Source organism: Brachionichthys hirsutus, chromosome 11, assembly GCF_040956055.1.
Source record: "Brachionichthys hirsutus isolate HB-005 chromosome 11, CSIRO-AGI_Bhir_v1, whole genome shotgun sequence".
Classification (NCBI taxonomy): Eukaryota; Metazoa; Chordata; class Actinopteri; order Lophiiformes; family Brachionichthyidae; genus Brachionichthys; species Brachionichthys hirsutus.
In genome coordinates, this window is record NC_090907.1 from 2943929 (window position 1) to 2967875 (window position 23947).

The 23947-nt window shown below is 43.3% G+C and overlaps 4 protein-coding genes across 4 annotated transcripts; all 4 read left to right on the plus strand.

The window, feature by feature from the left end:
- The first annotated feature begins 1101 nt into the window (after positions 1 to 1101).
- LOC137901779 (zona pellucida sperm-binding protein 4-like) lies at positions 1102 to 2620 on the plus strand. Its single transcript, XM_068745821.1, has 7 exons — positions 1102 to 1187; positions 1274 to 1362; positions 1430 to 1557; positions 1723 to 1912; positions 2035 to 2176; positions 2265 to 2328; positions 2419 to 2620. Exons 3-7 carry the CDS (start codon positions 1542 to 1544, stop codon positions 2508 to 2510), a joined length of 504 nt encoding a protein of 167 aa, XP_068601922.1. The 5' UTR covers positions 1102 to 1187; positions 1274 to 1362; positions 1430 to 1541; the 3' UTR covers positions 2511 to 2620.
- A 640-nt stretch (positions 2621 to 3260) lies between these two features.
- On the plus strand, positions 3261 to 7761 carry dhx40 (DEAH (Asp-Glu-Ala-His) box polypeptide 40). Its single transcript, XM_068745373.1, has 17 exons — positions 3261 to 3432; positions 3528 to 3673; positions 3748 to 3867; positions 3954 to 4190; positions 4262 to 4328; positions 4416 to 4547; positions 4902 to 5001; positions 5130 to 5216; positions 5355 to 5537; positions 5621 to 5701; positions 5795 to 5952; positions 6282 to 6396; positions 6492 to 6600; positions 6742 to 6836; positions 6961 to 7030; positions 7147 to 7375; positions 7613 to 7761. Exons 1-17 carry the CDS (start codon positions 3261 to 3263, stop codon positions 7732 to 7734), a joined length of 2223 nt encoding a protein of 740 aa, XP_068601474.1. The 3' UTR covers positions 7735 to 7761.
- Positions 7762 to 10151: 2390 nt separating this feature from the next.
- Positions 10152 to 15244, plus strand: akt2 (v-akt murine thymoma viral oncogene homolog 2). Its single transcript, XM_068745374.1, has 13 exons — positions 10152 to 10263; positions 10495 to 10626; positions 10744 to 10855; positions 11329 to 11482; positions 11807 to 11938; positions 12040 to 12105; positions 12186 to 12254; positions 12481 to 12603; positions 12732 to 12860; positions 13427 to 13641; positions 14192 to 14279; positions 14360 to 14462; positions 14917 to 15244. Exons 1-13 carry the CDS (start codon positions 10218 to 10220, stop codon positions 14994 to 14996), a joined length of 1449 nt encoding a protein of 482 aa, XP_068601475.1. The 5' UTR covers positions 10152 to 10217; the 3' UTR covers positions 14997 to 15244.
- A 3645-nt stretch (positions 15245 to 18889) lies between these two features.
- On the plus strand, positions 18890 to 22703 carry ccnp (cyclin P). The gene is made up of 9 exons (XM_068745712.1): positions 18890 to 18943; positions 19882 to 20007; positions 20173 to 20255; positions 20388 to 20565; positions 20680 to 20778; positions 21452 to 21607; positions 21914 to 22072; positions 22162 to 22340; positions 22535 to 22703. Exons 1-9 carry the CDS (start codon positions 18890 to 18892, stop codon positions 22701 to 22703), a joined length of 1203 nt encoding a protein of 400 aa, XP_068601813.1.
- Positions 22704 to 23947: the final 1244 nt, after the last annotated feature.

The following is a 23947-nucleotide window of genomic DNA, read 5'->3' on the forward strand; positions in this document are numbered from 1 at the left end:
TGTTTCAAGTATTTGAGTTACAGTTCTATATTTGTGAAATTTAACATCTGTGTGTGAATATCTAGTGTGTATAATCTGTTTGACAAAAATCAGAAACATTTAAAATTTAAAAAAGAAAATGACAACTGTGTTTAGGACAATGCTTGAACCATGCCTTGACCTTTGACCCCTGCAGTATGGCGTTCTTCCAGTATCTCTGAGTCTGGAGCATCAGCGCTCGCACGGGAACCACGCTTAGTCTGACCTCTGCTGGATAACAGCAGCATTACAGTGGAATGGGAGTTTTTAACTTGCTTTCGCTCTTCTCAATTAAACAAAATGAGAAGCAGCTGCTCCACCTGTCAGAGCATCCAAAGATGGCCTGCCGTGCAGCCTTTGCAGCTGCTGCGTTGTTATTGGCGCTTCTCGCCGTAGCCTCTCGCCCTCTGGCTGAGAATGCGACCGTTTGTCATGATGGTTTCATGTCTGTTTATATGTCAAAGGCTCAATTTGCTGATCTTCCTTTCAGCATTTACGTTGACGGTAAGTCAGACACGGTAGGTCCACGTTCAACCCGTTATGACTGAATCGGCTGAATTGCTGTGGTTTTTACTCTCAGACGAGCACAGTGGCTATTACCAAGTCGCCGCCGTGGCAAAGCAGTGCCACTATTTCCTGGGAGAAACTGAGAGCCACGCTGTGCTGGCAGTCCCTTCGCGTGGCTGTTTTGTGAGGAGACGGGTAAGCTGAGGAGCCTCTGGATGGGGAGTTGGCTTTTTATCATGTGCTAATCTCTCTTTACCTTGTGCAATAGAAATATATCACAACTCTAACTGTTGTCGTCATGGCACTCGCGGGCAAGGGACGAGTTGAAATTGTCAAGGGTATACGTCTCACCTGTGAAAGGAAAAACCAAGGTAAATTATTAGAAGTTTATCCTTAAGTGAAAGCTAACGTTTAGTTGATCTTTAAATCGTAATGACTTTTCTGCAGAGCTGAGCAAAAACGATTATCTACGGGTATCAAGAAATACTTCGTGCAGCGAGGATGGGTTCAACATCACCATAAATCAAGATGCTTCTACTCCACCTTTGAATCTGGATGCACTCTGGATCCCTTCAAACCAAAGCTGGTGTAAACCCCAAAAACGATCAAAAGAGGCCGTAACTTTCATCTTTCCTTTCAATTATTGTGGCTCTCAGTTTACGGTAATTGTAAACATGTCTCATTCCTCTGAAAGTTGAGATTGAATTGGAGGGGGGAAATATATATATAATATATTTGTATCTTGCAGATAGCAAATGGAATAATAACCTATTGGGTCAATATTGAGGAGAAACGACACCCACAGAGGGAGACTTTACTTCGTGACACGCCATTCCAGTAAGAAATTAAACTTCTCTATACTTTAGAGGTAATTGACTCATTTGCATTTTCTTCTTTCTTTTAGTCTCACTGTTCTTTGTAGCTTCGCACTTGCTCAAACTGCTCATCTGGATCTGGAGGTTCACAGGGAGACGACCCCATCGACACTCAGGAGCGAAGGAACGCTGAGGATCGAGATGAGGTTTGCCAAAGGTCCAGTTTATATAATTCTTCTCAATTATTTTGAAATTTCACTTTCTGTTTTTATGAGATTGTGCCGTCTAATTTGTATTCGATAAAAATAGTATCACTGCGAGCAGATTGAAGCCCGGAGGTTATTTTTTTCCACTTTTTTTTTTCTCCATCTCCAATTTATAGACGCCGGTTACAAGTCTTTCTATTCCACTCATGGCCGTCCTTTAATGGCTGAGCTTGGCCAGCCTGTCTATGTGGAGGTGTTCGTCGTCAAACATGAGGACAAAGACTTGATACTGTTGCTAGGAGACTGCTGGGCGACACCAACTGAAAACCCAAATGACCTCCAAAGATGGAACCTAATTGTTAAAGGGTGAATCGACATGAGGAGGATTTTATAATCTTTGTATACGGATAATACAAACACCAACTGATGTACACGATAGCATCTTTATGTACTTTGATTGGTTAAAGCTCGTCTTTATATCCAATCAGATGTCCTTTCAGTGGCGACAGCCACAGAACCGTTGTGCTCTCAGTTGCCTCCAGTAAGGAGCCTCTGAGGTTCCCCTCGCTTCATAAGCGATTTGAGGTCAAGATGTTTTCATTTGTGAAGCCAAAAGAAGATGAAAATTGGGTATGTATGATTTTTTTTTTTTTCCATTAATTGCTGTTTTTTTTTCTTGCCTTCAATTCTTTCTTTCTTTTTTAAATCCTTTTTTTAGGTGTATTTCCACTGCAATGTGGAGCTCTGCAAAGGACTCGATTGCTCACGGCCCTGCACCGATGGTGAAAAGACTATTCTTCATTAATCTACCTTGATTATTCCTTAAATACATGTTTGCATGTAATACTATGACATTTCTTTGTGTCTCTCAGGGAGGCGGAAACTAAGAACAATCGCATCAGGGTTGAGAGAATCAATTCATCACAGTGTCATTTCTGGTGGACCTATCATCTTCTTTACATAACTTTAAACTTTGTCCTGAATAGCCCAAATCTCACTCATGACTCCAAATGACTAATTTTCCAAATCCGAGGACACATTGTGTATGCACAACTGTCACTGCATAATAAAAAAACAACCAATATGACAGGGTTTTTGGCTTCTCTGTTTATATTATATTATATATTCTTTGTCCTTGTTTTTATTTTATATCCTGTAATCATGAAATGTTTCCGTTAAGCGTATCACTGTATCTACCTCCATTGTTTTACTTTAGGTGGCCACGTTCATTATTTGCTAAACGCAAAAATTGCTGATGACATCATACATATGGTATAAGTTTTTTTTATATATTTCATTTGCGTGAATATTTGGTTAAATTATTTAGTGTATAAATCCATTTCAAGGTCCTCACTGATAGACTCTTATTTTGGTGAGCTGTCTTGTCATGTGACTACAGATTTAACCAATGGAAATTACGCCATTCTCCGTTTCTATTGGTGAGCTGTCTGGTCATGTGACTCCAGATTTAACCAATAGAAACGGAGAGTGGCATAGTTTGCGGAAGCTACTAATCGAGTGCGTCGTGTTTGAAGTAAGAACAAGAAACTTAAACTCCGTCGCTGATTTGTTTAATTTTCAAAGCACTTACGCGGTGCAAACACGTATTAAATAGTGCTCTCTGTGATTAACGTCGGTATTTTATGCTGTATTTTTTTAGCTCGTACATTGAGTTCTGCTGGTTGAAGCTAATCAGCCTTATTTATACACCACAATGTCCAAATCAACAAGACTGGACTCGAAGGGAAATGAGCCCAAACGGCTGCCGATCTATCGGCACAAAGCCGGGCTGGTTCAGGCCGTCAAGGACAGCTCATTCCTGCTCGTCACCGGTGAGACTGGCTGCGGGAAAACCACGCAACTTCCACAGTACTTGCATCAAGCAGGTACCCGATTCCTCTGTGCATTTGATCAGATGCATGTTTTAAGCTGGGATGCAAATATGACCATTAAATTCAAATTTTTCTCTCTTTTTTTTCAGGTATTTGTAAAGATGGCAAAATCGGCATCACGCAGCCTCGCCGAGTGGCTGCTATCACAGTTGCCCAAAGGGTAGCGCATGAGATGCAGTGTTCACTGGGGAGGGAGGTCGGCTACCAAGTCCGCTTTGACGACTGCACGTCACAGGTGAGAGGCCGAGTCGTGTCATTGGTCGTAAAAGGACATTATTGAACCGTGATCGTCCTGTCTTTTTGAACCAGGACACGGCGGTGAAGTACATGACGGACGGCTGTCTGCTCAGAGAGGTTCTGACGGATCCTGCGCTGTCCCAGTACAGCGTCGTCATCCTGGATGAAGTTCACGAGCGCAGCCTCAACACCGTGAGTCGAGCTCGATGTTAGACGTGATCCGAGCTCTCTGCACTCTCGGGTTGGGTTCGTTCATATGTTGTCTTCTTTGTTTTCAGGATATTCTCCTGGGCTTATTGAAGAAATTCTTCTCTGACCCCGCCAAGGCGACCGAGGGCCGGGCCTTCCCTTTGAAGGTGGTGGTGATGTCCGCCACCATGGAAACTGACAAACTGTCAGCGTTTCTCGGTGACTGTCCCGTCTTTGCTGTTCCCGGGAGGACTTTTCCTGTAACTTGCACGTTTGGCTCCGCTGTAGGACCTAAAGACGTGGAGAGCACTGCTTATGTAACTGAGGTACTGAGTCTCCGGTTATATGGGGGGGGGTTATTTAATTCATCATTTCTTACTTCATTTTCGCTCCGCAGGTTGTGAAAATGGCCCTTGATGTACACACCAGTGAAATGGCTGGGGATATTCTCGTATTTTTGACAGGTCTGTCATAATTCTAAGCCCTGACGCCAAGCTATATCTCAGCACTGACTAAATCTAAGACGGTAATTCTTCATGTTTGTTTGACAGGTCAGGTGGAGATTGAGCGCGCCTGTGACCTGCTGTATGAGAAAGCGGAGTTGATCGACTACAACTATGATGTGCGGGACCAGGCAGTGGAGGGTCTTCATATTTTGCCCCTTTATGGATCCATGCCAACCGGTAAATGTTCGCAACGTGCGAAAAAGACAAATTAAATCCTTATTTGCCCTACACTTAGTCCACAAAACCTTTTTGTTGATTCGCAGCAAGACAGCTTTGCAGCGTTCTCCTGAACAAGTTTAGATTGGAGCTTCTTTTATAATAAAATGAAGCAAGTGAATCTTGGTTGTTTTGTAAAATGCTGAAACACTTTTGCTGTGACAATTCCAAAGTATTTTGGAGAATAAGAAGCTTCACCCAACTTTCCAATGCCATAGGGGTGGGTAGATGATTAGTAAGTAGCTTTTGTTTTCATGCTATTGTGATTATACTTAAATAAAATAAAAAAAACATCCTTTTTTTTTCTCCTTTCAGACCAGCAGCGTCAGATCTTTCAGCCTCCCCCCCCAGGAATCAGGAAGTGTGTCGTGGCCACCAACATTGCTGCAACATCTCTTACCATCGATGGCGTAAAGTGAGGGAGACCTTTTTTGATTACTGGCTTGCGTCAGCAACGTCAGTTATGTGTCATCAACATTCAAATGTTTCATCGATTTTTTTTCCCCACTAAGTGCATCAACATCTGTTCATTTCCCCCTAAAGGTATATCATAGACAGCGGGTTTGTGAAGCAGCTCACCCACAACTCGAGAGTAGGCATGGATGTCCTGGAGGTGGGGCCTATTTCAAAGTGAGTTTTTTTTTTTTTTTTTTTTTAATTAACATTCCTGCCAAAGTTTTGTGAAAGTGTTTTTCCTGCCAACACTCGTGTGTTTGAGAGAGTTCAGATTTGGATTGGATTCTTTCGGGGGATTTTCTGTGATTTTAGGAGTGAAGCTCAGCAGAGAGCCGGCCGAGCAGGGAGAACCGCGGCTGGAAAATGTTTTCGAATCTACAGCGAAGAATTCTGGGAGAAGAGCATGCCTGAATATACAGTTCCAGAAATCCAGAGGACAAGTCTGACTACAGTGATACTGACTCTCAAGTGCTTGGGCATTCATGATGTCATCAGGTACACTTCTAACCATCCCGCGACTATATTTTGAGTCTTTATTTGAAAAATAATATATTAATAATGAGCCGTTTTCTTTTAAGGTTCCCATATTTGGACTGCCCAGAGGAACGGTTTATTCTTGAAGCATTAAAGCAGCTGTACCAATTTGATGCCATTGACAGGTGTGCGGTTTGTCTGTGGACTTCATTCAGCTTCAACAGAAATGATTCCCTGATGTTTTATGAGCTGATCCCTCTGGTGTGTTGGCCCTATAGGAGAGGTTGTGTCACCCACATGGGAGAGCTGATGGTGGAATTCCCCTTGCAGCCAGGCCTAACCAGGGCCTTGCTCAAAGCTGCCTCGCTTGGTTGTCGGGACCTGGTGCTTCCTGTGGCTGCCATGCTGTCTGTAGAAAACATTTTCATCAGGCCAGGTCTGCAGTTTAGCTTTAAAGGGGAACAAAGACAAAGTATAATGAAGAATATATTCACCTATGTAGTTTGTTTTGTTTGGAGTTGTTGAATAGATGGAACCAATCAAATAAACCAGAAATAAATAAATAAATCCAAAAATAAAAAAAACCTTTGCTAGATGTATCCTCTTATTACGCCATAACAAATATAATTTCCATAAACCTTTTTATGGGCCCGAAAAAGCAAACATCCATGTAGAAGTTAGAACCACTCCTTCTGTCAGGAGGTTGAATATTCAGAGAATATTTCTGCTTTGTTTGTTTTTTTTATGATGGCTTCCTTCCTGCAGGTAAACCTGAGCAGCAAAAAGAGGCGGACAAAAGGCACAGCGCGCTCGCCAGCAAGACGGGCTCAAAGAATGACTTCGCCACGCTCCTCAGTGTGTTCCAGACATGCAAATCAAGGTAAACTACATCACTGATTTACTGCGCGTAAAAAAAATAATAATAAGTGTATCACTTGGCATGTATGCAGGACTTTATATTGCTTGATTGTTCAGCGACAGACCCTCAGCCTGGTGTAGAGACAATTGGATCCACTGGAGGGCGCTGAAGTCGGCCTTTAGCGTGGAGACGCAGCTGCGAGAGATCCTCCTGCGCCTCCAGCAGGTCCAGTGATTCACAGAACTGTTCCCTGCATCCAGCTTCTACTATCCAGATTACTGTAGTCATCGTTTCAGCTGCTCTGTCATTTATTAGCTTAGCTTTTATCTATTCCTTCATAATTAGATCATACTTTTTTCATTTCAGAAGAGAGATTTTCCTGTTGAAACATTTGATGGCAATAAGAATGAGCTTTTTCGAAGATGCCTTTGCGCAGGATATTTCACCAATGTCGCCAGAAGGTATCTCCATCGTTCATTTTGCATTATCCGCGTTTCACTCTTTTTCAGTATTGTGATCGGTTTCTGGTTCGGGGGGGGGGGGGAGCGCGCGAAATATTGCTCATTGTTTTTCTGTCCCACCTAGATCTATAGGAACAGCTTTCTGCACAATGGATGGCAATGGATCCATGGTTCACATTCATCCATCATCATCGGTAGATAAACTTATCTTGAATAATAATAAATACATAGCTAGCTTCACTGACAGACTCAAATATTCATATTTCTTCTCCACTCCCTCTTTCCTGATCATTCTTCGTTCCTCTCCAAGCTGTTTGACCAGGAGGCTGAGATGAATTGGGTCATCTTCCACGATATGATGGTGACGTCGCGGGTGTATATCAGGACTGTGTGTCCCATTCGTTACGAGTGGGTGAAGGACTTACTGCCCAAACTCCACGAGGTGGACGTCTATGAACTGAGCAGCGTGGCACGAGAAGAAGTGACTGACGAGGAGATGATGAAGTGGGAGAAAAGAGAAGCAGCCAAACGGCAACCAGGTTCTCACAATAATTACTGATTTATTTGGACAATGTGACGTACAGCAAGGGTCACCAATCTCTCATACAAATTGTAATTTTAAATGTTTGATGTCTGCTTTGGCCATGCTTGAAAATAACCCAAATACGAGTGTGCTTAAAGGACAGGGTGGATTGTGTACTCCTTAGGAAAGAGCATCTGAAGTATTTTACACAGGATTCATCAAAAAAAAATACTAAATTCCCTTCTTTTTCCAGAGGTTTCTCCTGAAAGTGTCATGAAGAAACTGGAGAAGCGAAATGACGAAGTAGCTGTCAGTGATGCCCGCGCTCGCTACCTGCAACGGAAACAACAGAGACAGCAAAGCAAAGCTGTTTGACAGAAAGACCTTTTGGGACATGATTAATTCACGTATCATAAAAAAAGAAAATATTTTTTACAAATAATTTCAAAATAAACATTTTTACATTTACCTGACGTGGTCTGCCTCTTTAATTTCCGTCACTTCACGTGCTGTTTAGTAGCACTAGTTGCATTATTTGGGTTTTTAACTGTAGATTGAAGTGAAACTATGAGATGAGGTGGGAGCACCGGGGTCAAAGGTTACGGTTTCAGCGCTGTGTGGTCCTTGATGTACGTTCGCACCGACCCGTCCAGGTGCAGTGGACCCGCTCCGTCCTCCTACGTCACTTCCTTTTTGTGTGGATCTGCGAGGTTGCCGTGCTTGTCTGGCTGCGGGGACGGAGGATTTCCACGCTATCAGCAAGGCGACTAACCAACAATAAATCCACAAAGAGGTGGTTGCACCTTAATTTTTGGGGGGAAATTATTTATTTTCACAGAACTATTCCGTCAAGTTTGTAGCCGAGTGGACTCCATTCTCTCGCTGGCTCCCTCTCACACGCTTCGGCGAGCCCGCTGCAGGAGCGACAGACCCCGAGCACGCCGACGCTGTCGACGCCGTGAGAGGAGAAAACGAGCTCAATCCGCCGGAGCTGTGTGATCATTGACAGAGTTCAGTACACACAGGCTTTAAAGCGAGGCCTAGCGGGAGCTCTGCGGCTGCGTGCGTGCTATCCTCTCTGAGAACCGACGCCTGGCGTGTTTTATAGCTGACTGAAAGGTAAGCAACGCCGCGGTGCTGGAAGAGGAATTAGTGGCTAACCGACAGGCTTGGCTAACTAGCCCGTTAGCTTGGTAGCTATTTTGGCTAGCAGCCTCGTTTAGCCGTGATGCGGTCGGGGGACCGCGTCCTTTCCCTCGAGTCTCAGCGCCACCTGGTCAAGCTGACCGTTAAATAAAATTAAAAAAGTACGCGTTAAGTTACGGGAGACAATAATTAATAATAACGCAGCGTCGGTAGGCTGTTATCCGGGCGCAACATTGACGGCGAGGACGCGTAAGCGTTAAGCTAATGTTTATGTTTGTGGTCGCACTAGTTTATAATTTACCCAAAATCAAGTGTAATTTGGTAGCTATATATATATATATATATATATATAAACCAATCAACGTCGGTTTGGTGCTTGGATAGCATTATAAATGCCCTCTTTGTAAGGACCGTTGAACTTTAGAGCTAGTGTTGTGCAATTTACAGTGAAGTTGCTGTGATCTCAAAGAGCTTTCACTGTTGTGTTGTTATCAGTCGGTGCAGCCTCATAAAAAAGACGTTTAAAAGAGTTTTGTGCGGTGCTGAGTGTATCCCTTGTGATATTCAGCCTCGTCACTTTCCCTGAAATGCTGTGAAATTCTGGATAACCCTATTATCTAACCTAAGCTGTTGATTCAGGGCTGACCCTGGATCAGCAAGGCCTCTCTACAAACATTCAGCAAAAACCCGTGAGAGGCAATTCAGATATTTGTCAGCCATTTCGCAAATTGTTAGATCAGTGCATTTATTTTCTTGCAGTATTTAGAGTAACAATATTTTCTATATTCTTCTCTGCCAAGGAAATATTCCAAGTCTGTTAGCAGTAATGGTGATTCGGCGCCTGTCATCTGGATGTTAAATATTACAGAGAAGAAAAGGAAATTATGAAAAAGTAATATTCTGCATTTGCTGACGAAGAAAGAGCCAAATTAGTCAAGTTGGATGCATCCTTAAAAAGTACTGAACTAGATCCTTACAGAAACTGGTGTTGGAGAAATATTATTTTTTGAATAACTGTCAAAGTAATTGTGATGTATTTAATTTAAGGAGTACATAGTCATTGTTATGGCGTCATGCGAGTCAACCTATCATGGACTGCTGCTTTTAGATGCTATTGTCATCATGGGGTAACGGAGAGAGATGCCTGAAGTTATAATATGTAGCGCATGGAGGTGATAGTCATAACCAAGTCCCGTTGTTATTGTTTTGCGTTACTGGTGTAAGTGTCGGATGGTTAGATGAGAGGTGGGGGGCAGATTGAGCCGCATCAGAAGGACGGCACTTAGATAATCATCCATGGACATTTGTTCTGATAAATCAGTCTCTACCTTCCTGGCTGGGCCGTTATCTCCTTCAGGGCTTTAATGTTTCCTTTCTTTCTTTCTCTACCTCTCTCTCTCTCTCTCTCTCTCTGTGTATATATATATATATATACATACATACACACACACACACACACACGCAGAGTAGCACTATATATATATGTATAGTGCTTCTCGTGTGGCTGAATTTTAACGGCCTAAATGACTACCTGTACTTTTTTTTTTGTGTTTTGTGGAATGTCACTTAATGCAGAATTGCGTATTACGCATTAACAGTATTTCTTTCGATGTTGTCCCCTAGGTATACTTTTTGTTTGGCTTCTTTTTCTTTTCTTTTTACGGCACCAGTTTGTCTACACCCCTTCCCAATTCAGAGTCTTTTGCCCCAGCATGAATGAAGTCAGCGTTGTGAGAGAGGGATGGCTCGCTAAGAGAGGTAAAATCAAATCCATTGTCAATGTCATTATCTGTATTTTGAGCATTAGATGCTGAATTTGAACAACTATGTTTCTATTGATGCGTTTAATAGCACTAACATTGTGTTATTTTTGTGATATAGGTTAGTGTATTCAGATGAATAAAAGCCAAACACACAAGTACACACACAGAAGTAATCAAACTTTAAAAGTCAGTTACGTCAAACATTTGAACCTGCTTTTTCCTCCAGGTGAATACATTAAAACATGGAGGCCTCGTTACTTCATCCTAAAGAGCAACGGCTCCTTCATCGGTTACAAAGAGAAGCCCGAGGTGTCCAGCGACCACAACCTCCCGCCACTCAACAATTTCTCTGTTGCAGGTTGCTTTCCCCCCCCCTCTCGGCTTAAAAATATAAATGAGTAACAGATTGAACTCTTGAGAAGTGCCGTTTATGCCCTTGGTTTTCCGTGACGGCTCGCGTGTCCCTGCTTTTCAGAATGCCAGCTGATGAAGACGGAGCGTCCCAGGCCCAACACGTTTGTCATTCGTTGCCTGCAGTGGACCTCTGTTATTGAGCGTACCTTCAACGTAGACAGCCCCGAGGAGAGGTGGGGGGGGGGAAATTCCTACTAAAAAATGTTCAAATACTTTTGAAAACACGAGTCACATATTTCTAAAGTTTCTGGCCTACACTGGACAATGTTGTAGCTGAATGTCTTGGGGAGAGCGACGTTCCGGCTGTTTTGTTCTTTTATTCCATTAACAATTAATACAAAGATTCATAATGGCTCTCGCCAGTATTTGTTTTATTTTATTAGAACCCAAGCAGTGGTTAATGATTTTTATTTCCATCCGCTCTGCCAAATACCAGATACCCAGCAGCCCCCTCCCCCCCAGATTACCCCCTACCTCCTGATCTTGCCGTGCCACTGTTTTAGCTTTAAGATACTTCTGGGACAGTCTGTACAGTTTGTGTGGATAAGACTTTTTTAGGAAAAAGACTTTTCGAACTACAGTTTCTGTCTCCAGGCAGATGTTTGCAGGCCTGTTAAAGGCAAATGTGTGTTTTCCTCTTGCTCAGGAAAGAATGGATTCGATCGATCGAGGCGGTGGCAAACAGCCTGAAGAGTCAGCAGCAGGACGAGGAGCCCATGGAGATCAAATTCGGCTCGCCGAGTGACAGCGGCGGCACGGAAGAGATGGAGATTGCTGTGTCCAAATCCCGCACGAAAGTGGTCAGTATTTGCAGGAGCAGCGTTTGGCAGAACGTTCGCCGTCGTCCAGCTCAGCTCGTCTATATTAAGCAAGTTGTCATAAACGTTTGGTGAAGCAACCTTCAAATGAGTGGATTACGATGCTTCTATATATGATTTGTATTTATTACTTTTTTTTTAATTTTGAAAAGTAAACCTTTCCTCGGCTGTTTAGAAGTCCCATTAAACCCCCCCCTGCGTGTAGCATTTGCGTTGTCTGTATGATAAACCAGGTATAAGCAGACTTTGGAGCATCAGCGCCTGCGTGCAGCGTCGTCGCGGCTCATTTAATCGTTGCTCCTACAGACCATGAACGACTTCGACTACCTGAAGCTGTTGGGAAAAGGAACGTTTGGTAAAGTGATCCTCGTGAAGGAGAAGGCCACGGGGATGTACTACGCCATGAAAATCCTCCGCAAAGAAGTCATTATTGCTAAAGTTAGTGCTAATCCCGTTGTTTGGAGGAGGAGGATTGCTTTTTCTTTTCTTTTTTTCTCTATGTGAACCGGCTCTCATTGCAAACCTGTGTCTTCCTCCAGGATGAGGTCGCACACACGGTTACCGAAAGCAGAGTTCTCCAAAACACGCGGCATCCTTTTCTAACGGTACGTTTACAAGCACGAAACTTAATGGGCCGTTTAATCTGAATAATCCAGTCATTAATTTGGATTTTTCTCCTCGACAGACACTAAAATATGCATTTCAAACGCATGATCGGCTATGCTTTGTGATGGAGTATGCAAATGGAGGAGAGGTGAGTGTTCTACATAGCATTTTTTTTTTTATCACATTTTCTTTAGCCAGGAGGGTCCCAGAGAGACTCAAGATGTCTTCTCCTGGATCCAGTGTCTGATAAATAATTGTAATAGGGAGGGGTGTCCACAGAAGCCAATATTCTGCCAATCGGTGTCGGGGAGATCGAATGTTGTATTCACATCACGTGTTCAACGCATCCTGTCCTTTTCTTTGTTCTTTCACAGCTCTTTTTTCACTTATCGCGAGACAGAGTGTTCACAGAGGACAGAGCCCGATTCTACGGTGCAGAAATAGTGTCGGCACTGGAGTACCTCCACTCACGCGATGTAGTTTACAGGGATTTAAAGGTAAGGCCTCTGCTCGCTCTGACTGCTTGGCTCTTTGTCATAGAACATCAAGCGGGGTGGGGGGGGGGTGTCATTAAATGGAATCTGTGATTATTGCTATTGAATAATTTCAATTTGTCTCTGCACAGCTGGAAAATCTTATGCTCGACAAGGACGGCCACATAAAGATTACAGACTTTGGGCTGTGTAAAGAGGGGATCACAGACGGTGCCACCATGAAAACCTTCTGTGGAACCCCGGAGTACCTGGCACCAGAGGTGAATCCACAAAGGCGTCATTACGATGCACACAAAGTGGAATCTGTTCGGCTCATTTTGGAGCAGTTTGTTAAAACCAGAACTTTGGGCCAGTGGTTCTGCAAGTACAGCTAGTTGTAAAATCAAATGTGATGCAACTTGAAACTGCAAAATAAATAAATACTAACTTATGGTTCCTGCGATGGGGAGGGCCGCTCCATTTACAAACTACACATCAAATAGTAGAGATTTGTTTCAGTGTTTTTACAAGATCTCTGATTCAAAACATCAATCGTAACTGTTTTGTGTCTTGAATTTTATGCTAATTTGATTAAATAATGAAGTGAAGTTTGTATCTTGAAGGTTAAATTTGAGTGTCATGATGCACTACAAAGACATATTTATGGATTTTTAAACGCCAAAATTCAGGAACAGAAGGAGAGATTGGTCCATAGTTAGTCGGATACAGAGAACCTTAGAACTTAGTACTCTTAATACTACCTCTTTCAGTTTGGTAAAACATTGATTTTTACCTGGAGTGCCCTTTTTTTAATGCCTCTGATCTCTTTAATTCTGTCCCCTGACAGGTGCTAGAGGACAATGACTATGGACGGGCGGTGGACTGGTGGGGACTCGGTGTGGTCATGTACGAGATGATGTGTGGCCGGTTGCCTTTCTACAACCAGGATCACGAGCGTCTCTTTGAGCTGATCCTGATGGAGGAGATCCGCTTCCCCAAGAACCTGGCTCCTGAGGCCAAGGCCCTGCTGGCCGGGCTGCTCAAAAAGGATCCCAAACAAAGGTTTGTGGCTTCACGGTTGACGAGCTCTTAATAATCAAGCACTTATTTCATAATTACCTGTAAATGTGTGTGAAGTCAGATTACATCAAACCCACGCAAATGCTAACATATCTGTGATTAGAATTATAAGAGGGCAGTGGGACTGAAAACATGGCCGACCATCCGACTCCTGAAGATTCAGCTGTACAGCGAGGAAAAACATTTTCACTGCACCTTTTGGCGGTGCCGTATACGCTGCTGTAAAATAAGTAAACACATTATTACGCCCCGTAGGTTGGTTTTACTTCAGGGTAACGGCCAAAAAAACAAGGCTGTGATTGATTGTTGTCTTTGGCCAAACGGCAGTGTTTCTTGGAACAATCAAATAAGGGCTAATATTAGAACACGGGAGCGTCGCCTGCAGGCCGGCTCACACGCAGACCTGTTGGAGAGCTGAGGAAATGAAGCATAAAGCGTATTTATAAATTGGTACACCGTCTAACAAATGTGTTTGCACGAGAATCTAAAGCTGCCGGCCGCTTTAGGATGATGCTATCTGATTGGTCGGCAGGCTCGGAGGCGGACCCGACGACGCCAAAGACGTGATGAACCACAGGTTCTTCACCGCCATCGTCTGGCAGGATGTTCTTGACAAAAAGGTGGGAATGCAAAATATGTCAGGTTTTAAAATAAGATGGTAACGGTGCAAAGTTACTGACGTGCTCCCCCCCCCCCCCAGCTTATTCCACCCTTTAAGCCGCAGGTCACATCAGAGACGGACACTCGTTACTTCGATGATGAATTCACAGCACAAACCATAACGATAACTCCCCCTGACAAGTGTAAGTAGCTCCACGGCTTTAATGCTGGATGTGCAGGCGGCGGCAAACGTATTCAGCCTCCATAGTATAAAGTATAACAAACATTCAATGCAAAAGGAAACTTCTTACTGCGGTCTAGAAGCTGTTTAAATAGGAACCCTCGTCCTTCATAAACTTCATCAGGCGAGTCCCAATGTTTCTCTGTCATGGTGTGAACTTACACGAATCTGTGCCTGAAGTTTATCGCCGCTTCTGCAAGAGATCAAGAAACGGCTTGAAATTATCATTGATATGAATATTTACTATATATATGATTAAAATAAGCAGAAGTAGTCTGTAAAAGTATTGATTAATTCACTGGTGACCTGTCGAAGGCCTTTCACAGCGGGGTTGATTCATTTTGCTTTCGTCTATAAACCCATTGATCCATAGATTTGATGTCTGTTTCTCTTTCTCTTTCTCTTTCTACACACAGATGACAGTTTAGACCCGGAGGATTCGGATCAGCGCACACACTTCCCCCAGTTCTCCTACTCTGCCAGCATACGAGAATGATCCCTTAGAACCTTGAGCAAGCAGGGCAGGCGGGCTTTTACACGCAGTCACAGTCCCACATTACACACTCGCACTGCCGGGGAAATTCGAAATGACACAACCTAAAGCTGGCACAAGACACATTTCCATCCAACTTTCAACACGCTCACAGAGAGGCACACGCACACGCACACGCACTGGCAAATCAGACAAGACAGGGGTCAGAGGGTACTGAGTGAACGCACACAGGCTGTGAACGACGGACCTCGGCAGGTTAGTATGGATGGACTGGCGGTTTCGTCCACTCAGGGTCGACGTAAGGCCCCACCCCCCGGGCCTCTGCTGCTCTACACGGTACCGCAGCAAAGCCTTGACTCTTAGAAAACCAGGTTACCAGCAAGTACCGCCTCTCTACCAGCTATACTACACACGTACTCGCCCGCCAACCAGCCAACCCGTGCATCAACCGCACATACACCAACGTACTTGATAGAATTTGAAGTGTATAATCAAAATTAGGAAACAATTTTGGGGGGCAATACATTTTTATTTCATTGATTGTTACGGTTTTAAATGTAAAGCCATATATCTGTGATTTGTTCTTTTTTTTTATTTTAAACAAGTGCTCTTTCTGGAATTTGCTGTTACAAATCAAGTGTGGGACTGTTCCTACCGTGGGGGGGGGGGTAATGGGAAGGACGGAGAGTTGCCATTTCTGCATTTGCACTGCGTGTGTGTGTGTGTGTGTGTGTGTGTGTGTGTCAGTGAATGGACGACTGGATTGCATGGCTGTGTGTGTGCGCGCATATGAGTGCAGCAGAATGTATGAACAACCATTTTGATTCTCAACCATCCATTTGTGTCTGTTTTTAATCGCTGAAATATCGACGAGAGGACACTACACGGCGCACTCGATGGCCTTTTTTCAAAAAACGTTTAAAAAAAAAAAAAGGGAACGAGCGTTTGATTTTTACGATCGCTGTAACCAGCTCGGCGATAAAACGACTAGGATCTCTTTCTTTACGAAGCTGAATTTAACGCAAAGTCACGATGAAGTCGGACTTTTGGAGTCCATGTCGCAGGTTCCAGCCTGACTTATCAGCCAACCAGCTGCTGGCTGGAGGTGTGAGGCTGTCCTCACTAAAGCCAGTCGGCGTTGTGCGTAAGAGACGGCAGAAGGAAAGGGGAGAGAGAGGATCTGACTGCAGCCGTTTCCTCGCCCCCCGTCTGCAGAGAACAGACGCACCTGTGTGATCTCCTAAATTCAGTAGTTCTCACTCCCTAGTTGAAGAGTTTAGGCACCAATCTCGTTTTCTATATTTGCAATATTTTGTGCAAGTTTAAAAAGTATTTTAAAATAATCCTTTGCGTGGTCCCTTATTTTGTATTTTATTTTGAAAAGCTCAATCATTAAGTCTGAGGCCAAAATTGACTGAATCTGTGGATGTTTTTTAAACTCTTCAAAGAGTTCCACATCTGATGTAAGGAATCTTTTGGTGTGTGTTTTCTTCAAATACTGTATTGAGACACTGCTATCTACACGTTTGTCCGTCTGCAGGGTTACGATTCAACTAAACACTTCACGAGCTGGTCGGCCGGCCTGCAGACGGGCAACCAATCAAAAACAACGGCTGGATATTATTTAAGCTGTGCATATTTCGACTTATGGCGGCGGCGGCACATGAATCGAGAGCGGTTCCCGACGGCATTTTGACACGTGCTCACATTGAAGCAATCATTTTGTATTCCATAGTGCTAGAAGAGATGCTGGTTGCTCTTTTGAGCTTCACGACAGTAACATCGAGACCTTTTTTTTTTTTTTTGTTTTGTTTTTTTTTTTTTTGTTCAATATCGTTTTGTTCTTGTTTGTTGATTTTATTTTATTTTTGTCCATCTTTCAGTATACATTATATAAGATATATATTAAAAGTTTTTGAATATCTTTTTTGATTAAGTTCTTCATTTCAGTGGGTTTACACATTGCTATTGATTATTGCGCTAACATGGTAAGTTTGATTTTTTTTTTTTAAGTGAACGATTAATGAATCCCTTAAATGGAATTAAATTGGCTCTCGTCATTTTCCTACTGAAGCTTTGATGAGACAAATTAGCATCAGTTTGATCATTGTTTTTGATACGAAAGGGGAATCAGTCACACTTTGAACATGACAAAACATTAGCATGATGTGTTTTTACAAACCTTCCTTGGTCTTCTCTGCAGGACATCGATTCTCTAGCAATGTTTAGAAGTTTAGCCAAACCGTCTTATCGGCATCCTCCCCTTGCGTCACACATTAATGTGTTTTTAAGTTGTTGTGAGTGGCGGGGGGGTTGTTTGAGTGGTGATGAGGACACGGAAAAGCGTGCCCGGGGCTTTTAACTCCCATTGCTGGGCAGCAGATGGGGGGGGGGGGGGGGCATTTCCTGCAGGAGGAGATGTGATGAAATTGCTTTTATTTACAAGTTCACAACTCGAGCGCCTCTTCTCACCAGCTCAGGCGTTAGCCGTCATACTCTTAGCCTAGGGCTCTGCTTTGGAAAGGGCAGAATCAGATACCAGAACCACTGCACTGATGGACTCCACTGTGGATTTGCCTTCATTGCTATCATGGCCATAAGGGGTTTGCTGCTGCTGAACATTTTTTTAATACTGGTTGTTAAGCCATACCCTGAAACCTCGCTGCTGGCCACGATTCAAGCAATGCTTCACAGCTAAAGATGCAAGTTGATACCCGGACCTCTCCTGTAGGCATACACGGGGCACAACAAGTGCCTCCTCGCTGTTGTGTAAATACCAAAAAAAAAAAGAATAAAAATATCATGGTGAATGCAGCTTTGTAGTATTTGATTTGCAGCTTTCCAATGGTTACCTTGCTTCTCTGTATATTTGAATGTGATCAGAAGTTATGAATGTCACACCTGATGCTGGTGTAACCAGAGTTTTTTCTTTTCTTTTTTTGCTGTTAGTTGAGGCTCTGAGGGCAATGAAAAGAAGAAAAAAAAAGCAATCTTAAAGGGGAGCGCTTTGTCCTGGTCGACAGTTCCAGCCCCCCTTTTGCAACACTTTACAATGTAATGGGCGATACCTGCTACAATATCGTAGCTTATGACATTTGCAACTCTAATGTGCCAGTAAACATTTTTACTGAACCAAAGCTGCCTGTGTCTTTTTTTTTTATTATGTGTTCTTTTGTATAGTTTACAATATAGATGTGTGTGTGTGTGTGTGCGTGTTAATCATAGCCAAAACCACATTTTGCATCATAGCAGGGTCGGGTAGGCTTTATATTACAATAGAAAGTTATATTTTATTGCTTAGCAAGTTTAACTTCAGTTTAAGGCCTGATTATTATTATTATTATTAGTCCCAGTTCACCAGGGTCAGCTCAGTTCCTGATGCAGTACCTGGCCTGGCGGCGTTCTCCCTGAGGCACACCTTCAGACCTGTAACTTTATTTTTGTGCTGCAGAATGTCCACTATGAAATTACAAATACATCCAGATTTCACCACTCATAAATGAAATGTCCCTGATTTTTATTCGGATTTGTCATCTGAGAATTATTTTTCCATTATAATATGCATAATTTAGGGACCATTCAGTTTAATATCAGCAACAGGAATACATAGAAATTATTAATGATTGTTTACCTTTAGATAAAGAGGTGCACGTGATTTTATTTTAAGGAGTCAGAGGTCGACCGGAAGTCTTGATCGCGCGACCTGTCCCGCCGACAGGTGTGCCCCCCGCGCTGATTGCGGCGGGGGGGGGACACACACACACACACCTGTCTTTTATCAGCCGCTGTGTCTGGGCCGGCACGGCTTCTGTCTCTCAGCCTCAGTCCCTCTGCCGCCCTCCGTGGATAAGTAGCTGCAGCGGCCCGGCACAGGGACTCTGTCTCCGGCTGTGATCATGGCCAGGACCGGTTTCTGCGACTCCAAGGCCCTGCTGGACTTACAGAAGAAGGTTAGCGTCCGATCATTGGGCTTCACGGAACCGGCCCGGTAGCCGAGGTTTAGAGGAGACTCTGTTCCGGTTCTCAACGACGTTTTACGTTGAAATGTTTTGTTGGTTTTCTGCATATTTCAGAGGAAGTTACCCCCCAAAAAACAACTTTTTGATTAAAAGTTAGTGTCTCTCGACATTCCATTCACCTGAACCTAAAGGAGGCCTTGATTAGATTGGAAGAGGGCGTTCACCTCCTGGTTGTCATTATACCTGATTCTCATGGAGATAATTAATTACGATCCACCTAGTACAATTAAGACAGTCATTTTAGGTATTCATCAAAAGGCCAGATTAAATTAAACATGGATTAAAGCTGGTAAAGTCAGTAAATAAGGTGAAACTGACAAACATTTATTAAACTTAAGGCGACAAGAGCTTGATGAGTGATCTGGGGGAAAAAAAAGTCTAATTGAAGCTGTTAAATCTGCACAGAAGCAGCTGGAGGTGTCCGAAACATCTTTTATCACCTCAGCAACATTACCCAAGAGAGAGAGGCTGTTCCTTCCCACAGAGATGCTGCAAAACATTATTTTAAATATAAATTATATCATTGTAAAAATCCTTTTCCTACAGCATTTAATGTTCCATTTGATTTATTTTTAAAGCCCTCCAAGCTGCATCAGATGTAAAAGTGAAGTGTTATTATTATTATTAAGCTTTACCATTTAAACTAAATGAAACTAAACTAAACGAGGCCCGTAAGTGCAGTTAAAATGACTTCTGCGGTCCATTTTAAAGTTCATTCTGCTGCAGTAGAGCTCATTTTTGTTTCACCTGCCTCAAACTGGCTTTGAGAGAACTTTGTCACTGATAAAACACAGACAGACTATCCTCCATCTGGTCTTCGTTATTAGAAGGTCATCCACTAATAATGATCCGTCCTGTTGTTCCATCAGGCGGATGAGAGGCGAGCCCCACTAAAAGCGTGGACTAACGGCTGTGGGCCGCTGGATCGCTGGCAGCCAGTAGAATTAGACCAATCTAAGAAGGCCCCCGTCAAGATGGAAACAGAGTCTCGATGGGTATGGCTTCTTTTCCTGGCCCAACAGGGTTTCCTCTGATTACCTAAATTTACCCTCTGGCTTAGAGGAACACCTTTTTTAAATGTGAAGGACCTGCTTTTGAATATTTGAGAGTTTAGTCATTTTCTTTTATGTTACCAAAAATGATCCCACATCTATTTCCAGGAAAGGCAGGTACTGACGCAGACGAGTGATGACATCATCATGGGGTTCCATGAAGACAGTCAAACATGCTCACCTGGTAGTATATTCCTGCCCAGCTCCTTCCGACGCTCTGTCTTGTGTCTCTCTTGACAATATGCCGTCCCACCAGGACACTCGCTCAGACCGGTTTCATGCCTTTTATTTATGTATTCATCCCTGTCCTACTTTCCATCCCGTTTGGCAGATGGCTGTGCGGATTCGTCGGCGCTCCTTCAACCTCTCGAGCTGAAGGGGCTGCACATCCTGCAGGCGCTGTTGCCGAGCTTGCTGCGCCATGAAGTGGAGATTGCGCTGGAGAAGCTGGGCCTCATCTGGGACCGGACGTACGCCTGGGACCTGTTCTTGGATATGATGGTGAGATGGCTGGACAGCTTCATATGATTTTATATTTAGAACACGATCCTTATTTATCTCGCTTCGTCTGCATATTTAATGCGTGCCTCCTGTTTTTCCGGTTTCACCCCGCAGAGAGCTCAGATGCGAAACTCTTGTCCCAGTGCTGACCTGCAAAAGAATTTCACTGATTCGACTCGTGCTATCCTGGTTGACTGGCTAATTCAAGTTCATGTAAGTCTCGCTAGAGATGGAGGTTTCTTCTCCTTTGAAAGGGTCTAAATATTGCTCACTTAGAGCAGGGGTGGGCAATTATTTTTTCCATGGGGCCACATGAGAAACAGAAAATATTCTGGAGGGCCGGGCCAAAGGGCTGACCTCAATTCTGCATAATATTAATTGTATTTCTTCATAGAAAAGCAGTAAATAGCATTGATTTGACAAGCTTGTAAGAATGTTATCATTAAGCAATGAAACATTGAGGTTGCCTTACAAAAAAATGTATTTAATCAATTACATTTCTCAAAACAATGGTAAAATAAATGTGAGCGTTTTACCATTTGTGACTCGTATTAGTGAACATTTTCACTCACATTCACTCTAAAACACATTTTGAGTTTAATATACTTTTGGAAAGTTGTGTGAAGGTTCTTGGCATGCTAAAGACATCACAGTTGCATCATATTGAGCTGTCACTCAATGCAGTTTTAGTCCATTCATGAGTTAAAATTCGAAAATGTGTTTATTTTTGAATTTCCAATTAACCTTAGACGGGCCAGTCAGAGTCAACCAGAGGGCCGTACGATGCCCAGGTCTGACTTGAAGCTTGATAGGATGCACGAGCCGCTTAGCATTATGACTGGCACAAATTTGACACCTCCGGACGCTCTGTTTGTCTCCCCACCAGGACATGATGCATTTTCAGGAGGAGACCCTCTACCTAGCCATACACCTTCTAAACCGCTCCCTGTGTCTGATCAAGGTGACCACAGCCAACCTGCAGCTCCTTGGCATGGTTTGCCTTTTCATTGCTGCAAAGAAGGAAGAGTGTCTGCTCCCTGAGGTACGCCGCTTCAGCCTAATATCCACGAGCAGTTTGTTAATTTTTTGCAAGAGAGCAGATATTTATTTCGATTTTTACTGACCTGTGACAAAGTGAGGAATCTGTAATAGTCTTAAGGAAGTCGACTAAAAAAAAGTGGATTGTTTTGTTCGGAAGCATTACTCAAAAAAAAAAAAAAGATTTGTTTTTTTTCCACACTGTCTCTTTTTCTTTTATTTTTTTTTATCTTGGAAAAGCAATCTTGCTCAGATATCTTCAATACCAGCATTGGGATAGTAAGTATTCCATGCTTGTCTGTCCTATCAGGTGTCTGGACTGTGCTACCTGATGGACCACACCTACACGAAGCATCAGCTGCTGCGAATGGAGCGCAAAGTACTTTGCGGGCTCAAGTTCAATTTGTCCTACAGCCCCCCTCTGCACTTCCTAGTTCTCTTCTCCTCCATTGCTCGTTGCAACGCCAAGGTGCATGCGCATCGTGTTCTCGTTCCACTTCTCCCCTTCGAGTCGGGTTTACTTTTCCAGTCGGTGGAGACTCCCTCTCTGTCTTCCAGGTGGTGTGGATGTCTCGTTACCTGCTGGAACTGTCTCTCCTGGAGGGTCAGAGTTTGGCTTTTCTGCCCATGCAGCTGGCGGGGGCGGCACTCTGCTTGGCCCGCAAAGTTCTGCCGGAGCCCTCGACGCCGGAAGGGGAGGCCGCCTGGTGTCTGGCCTCCAGCGTTCATGTCGGAAGGTCTAGCGCACATCGCATGCATGCATTCCGCGCATTCCTCTTTCCTACAGCACGTATTTCGAAGGCGTTTTTACTTGCACTCATCAGCCCCGTTGTCGCTGAGCAGCTTTCCCCGCGGTCTCGACCTTTAATTTGCAAGTGTGTTTCTAAATCTGTCCGTATCCATCTCACCTGTCCGTCTTTGTGTCTTTCAGTGAGACTGTCCTGATGAGTGTTATGCACATTCTGGCCAATGCTGCGGCGAGGGCCCACACCAGCGATACCTCTGCTAGTTTTATTAAATTCTCCTCTCCAGAGACCATGCATGTCAGCAGACACCCTGGTCTGAAGACTGCCTCTGGTTTGCTAGGAATCTGCAGTTGATGATCTTAACTCCCAGAAAGTAAATTGTACCCAATGCTTGAGGGTAACAAAAAAAAAAAATACTAGACATTCATCAGCAGAGGACTTGACTCCCGTCGGGCGTGTATTCTCCCTTATGGCTCCTGAGGTATTGTCTTTCAAATGGGTGAGGAAGAAGGTATTTTGATGCAAGTATTATTTGACAAATAATTGCATGCTCCTTTTTGTGCATGTGCGTGTGTGGTTCAGCCAATCCAGAGCAACACCTGTTTTATGATCTTATTCTGCAGCCGATTTAGGAAATATTAGAATTGTGTATTACTGTCCTTGTCTTGTCAATTGTGAAGAGAATATCTTTGAAGTTACTTCTAAAGTTTTAAATGTAAAAATAAAGTGTCTGCTGCAACGACTTATTCAGCTGTTCGGTTTCTCTGTGCGCTCCGCTACTAAAGGGATGATACTTGTTTCAATATAATTTTAAATTGTCAAGGCAAGACGTGGTTAAAAGCTAACATGACTCAGGACTACAATTAAACTAGGACGCCATCTTTCTCGGCGCAATATTTGTCTATAAAACCAAACTTTCAGGAGAACTACTGTGATTCTTTAATTCACTAGTTCCGTCTCCTTGTCGAACTGCAACTATTTTTGTTTTCTGATTGGCTGACGTCATTACGCCATTGACCAATGAACGTTTAGCTTGCAGACGGATCTCGTTTCCTTGTCAGTCCGACAGCCCGTGTTGACTGGTGTCATGGGTGGCCGAGAATATGCCTGCTCTGTTCCTGCAAGAAGGATTTGTTTTGTAGTTTCGTTATGTTTGTTTTCCTCACATTAAATTTCAAGTGGGGATTACTTCACGGTATTATATATTAGAAGACACCCGGATTTCGGGCAAAAAGAAAAAGCTTGAAAGTGGCCTCGGATAATCGTCAAGGTAAATACTGCTTAAGAATTAACGGGACGATTACTGAATGGTTTATTTTATTTCTTTTTTTAGATTTAAAATTTAAATGTGCACTTTAGTTTGGAACAAACCGGATATGTCGTCCTGACTACCGTTTTATCCGTAGCGTTGAATCACGCGGTACGTTTTTTAAACGTGAATTTAGTAGTTTAAACGTGTTTAATGTTTGTGTTGCTTGGTGGACTGAAACCGGAAATAATAATCAGTTTTACGCCTAAGTATAAGTTTTTAGATCGACGCATTGCTTATTGATAAATATCCTATCAAAACAGCCCAAAAAAAAATTATTGCTCGCTTT

Coding starts and splice junctions, on each gene's coding strand:
- LOC137901779 (XM_068745821.1), top strand. Junction 1,913..2,034: donor TGGAACCTAATTGTTAAAGG/GTGAATCGACAT, acceptor ATATCCAATCAG/ATGTCCTTTCAGTGGCGACA. Junction 2,177..2,264: donor CAAAAGAAGATGAAAATTGG/GTATGTATGATT, acceptor TCCTTTTTTTAG/GTGTATTTCCACTGCAATGT.
- dhx40 (XM_068745373.1), top strand. CDS start 3,261: ATGTCCAAATCAACAAGACTGGACTCGAAGGGAAATGAGCCCAAACGG. Junction 5,217..5,354: donor GAGGTGGGGCCTATTTCAAA/GTGAGTTTTTTT, acceptor CTGTGATTTTAG/GAGTGAAGCTCAGCAGAGAG. Junction 7,376..7,612: donor AGCAGCCAAACGGCAACCAG/GTTCTCACAATA, acceptor TTCTTTTTCCAG/AGGTTTCTCCTGAAAGTGTC.
- akt2 (XM_068745374.1), top strand. CDS start 10,218: ATGAATGAAGTCAGCGTTGTGAGAGAGGGATGGCTCGCTAAGAGAG. Junction 10,627..10,743: donor CAACAATTTCTCTGTTGCAG/GTTGCTTTCCCC, acceptor CCTGCTTTTCAG/AATGCCAGCTGATGAAGACG. Junction 14,463..14,916: donor GATAACTCCCCCTGACAAGT/GTAAGTAGCTCC, acceptor TTCTACACACAG/ATGACAGTTTAGACCCGGAG.
- ccnp (XM_068745712.1), top strand. CDS start 18,890: ATGGCCAGGACCGGTTTCTGCGACTCCAAGGCCCTGCTGGACTTACAG. Junction 20,008..20,172: donor TGGAAACAGAGTCTCGATGG/GTATGGCTTCTT, acceptor ATCTATTTCCAG/GAAAGGCAGGTACTGACGCA. Junction 22,073..22,161: donor TTGCTCGTTGCAACGCCAAG/GTGCATGCGCAT, acceptor TCTGTCTTCCAG/GTGGTGTGGATGTCTCGTTA.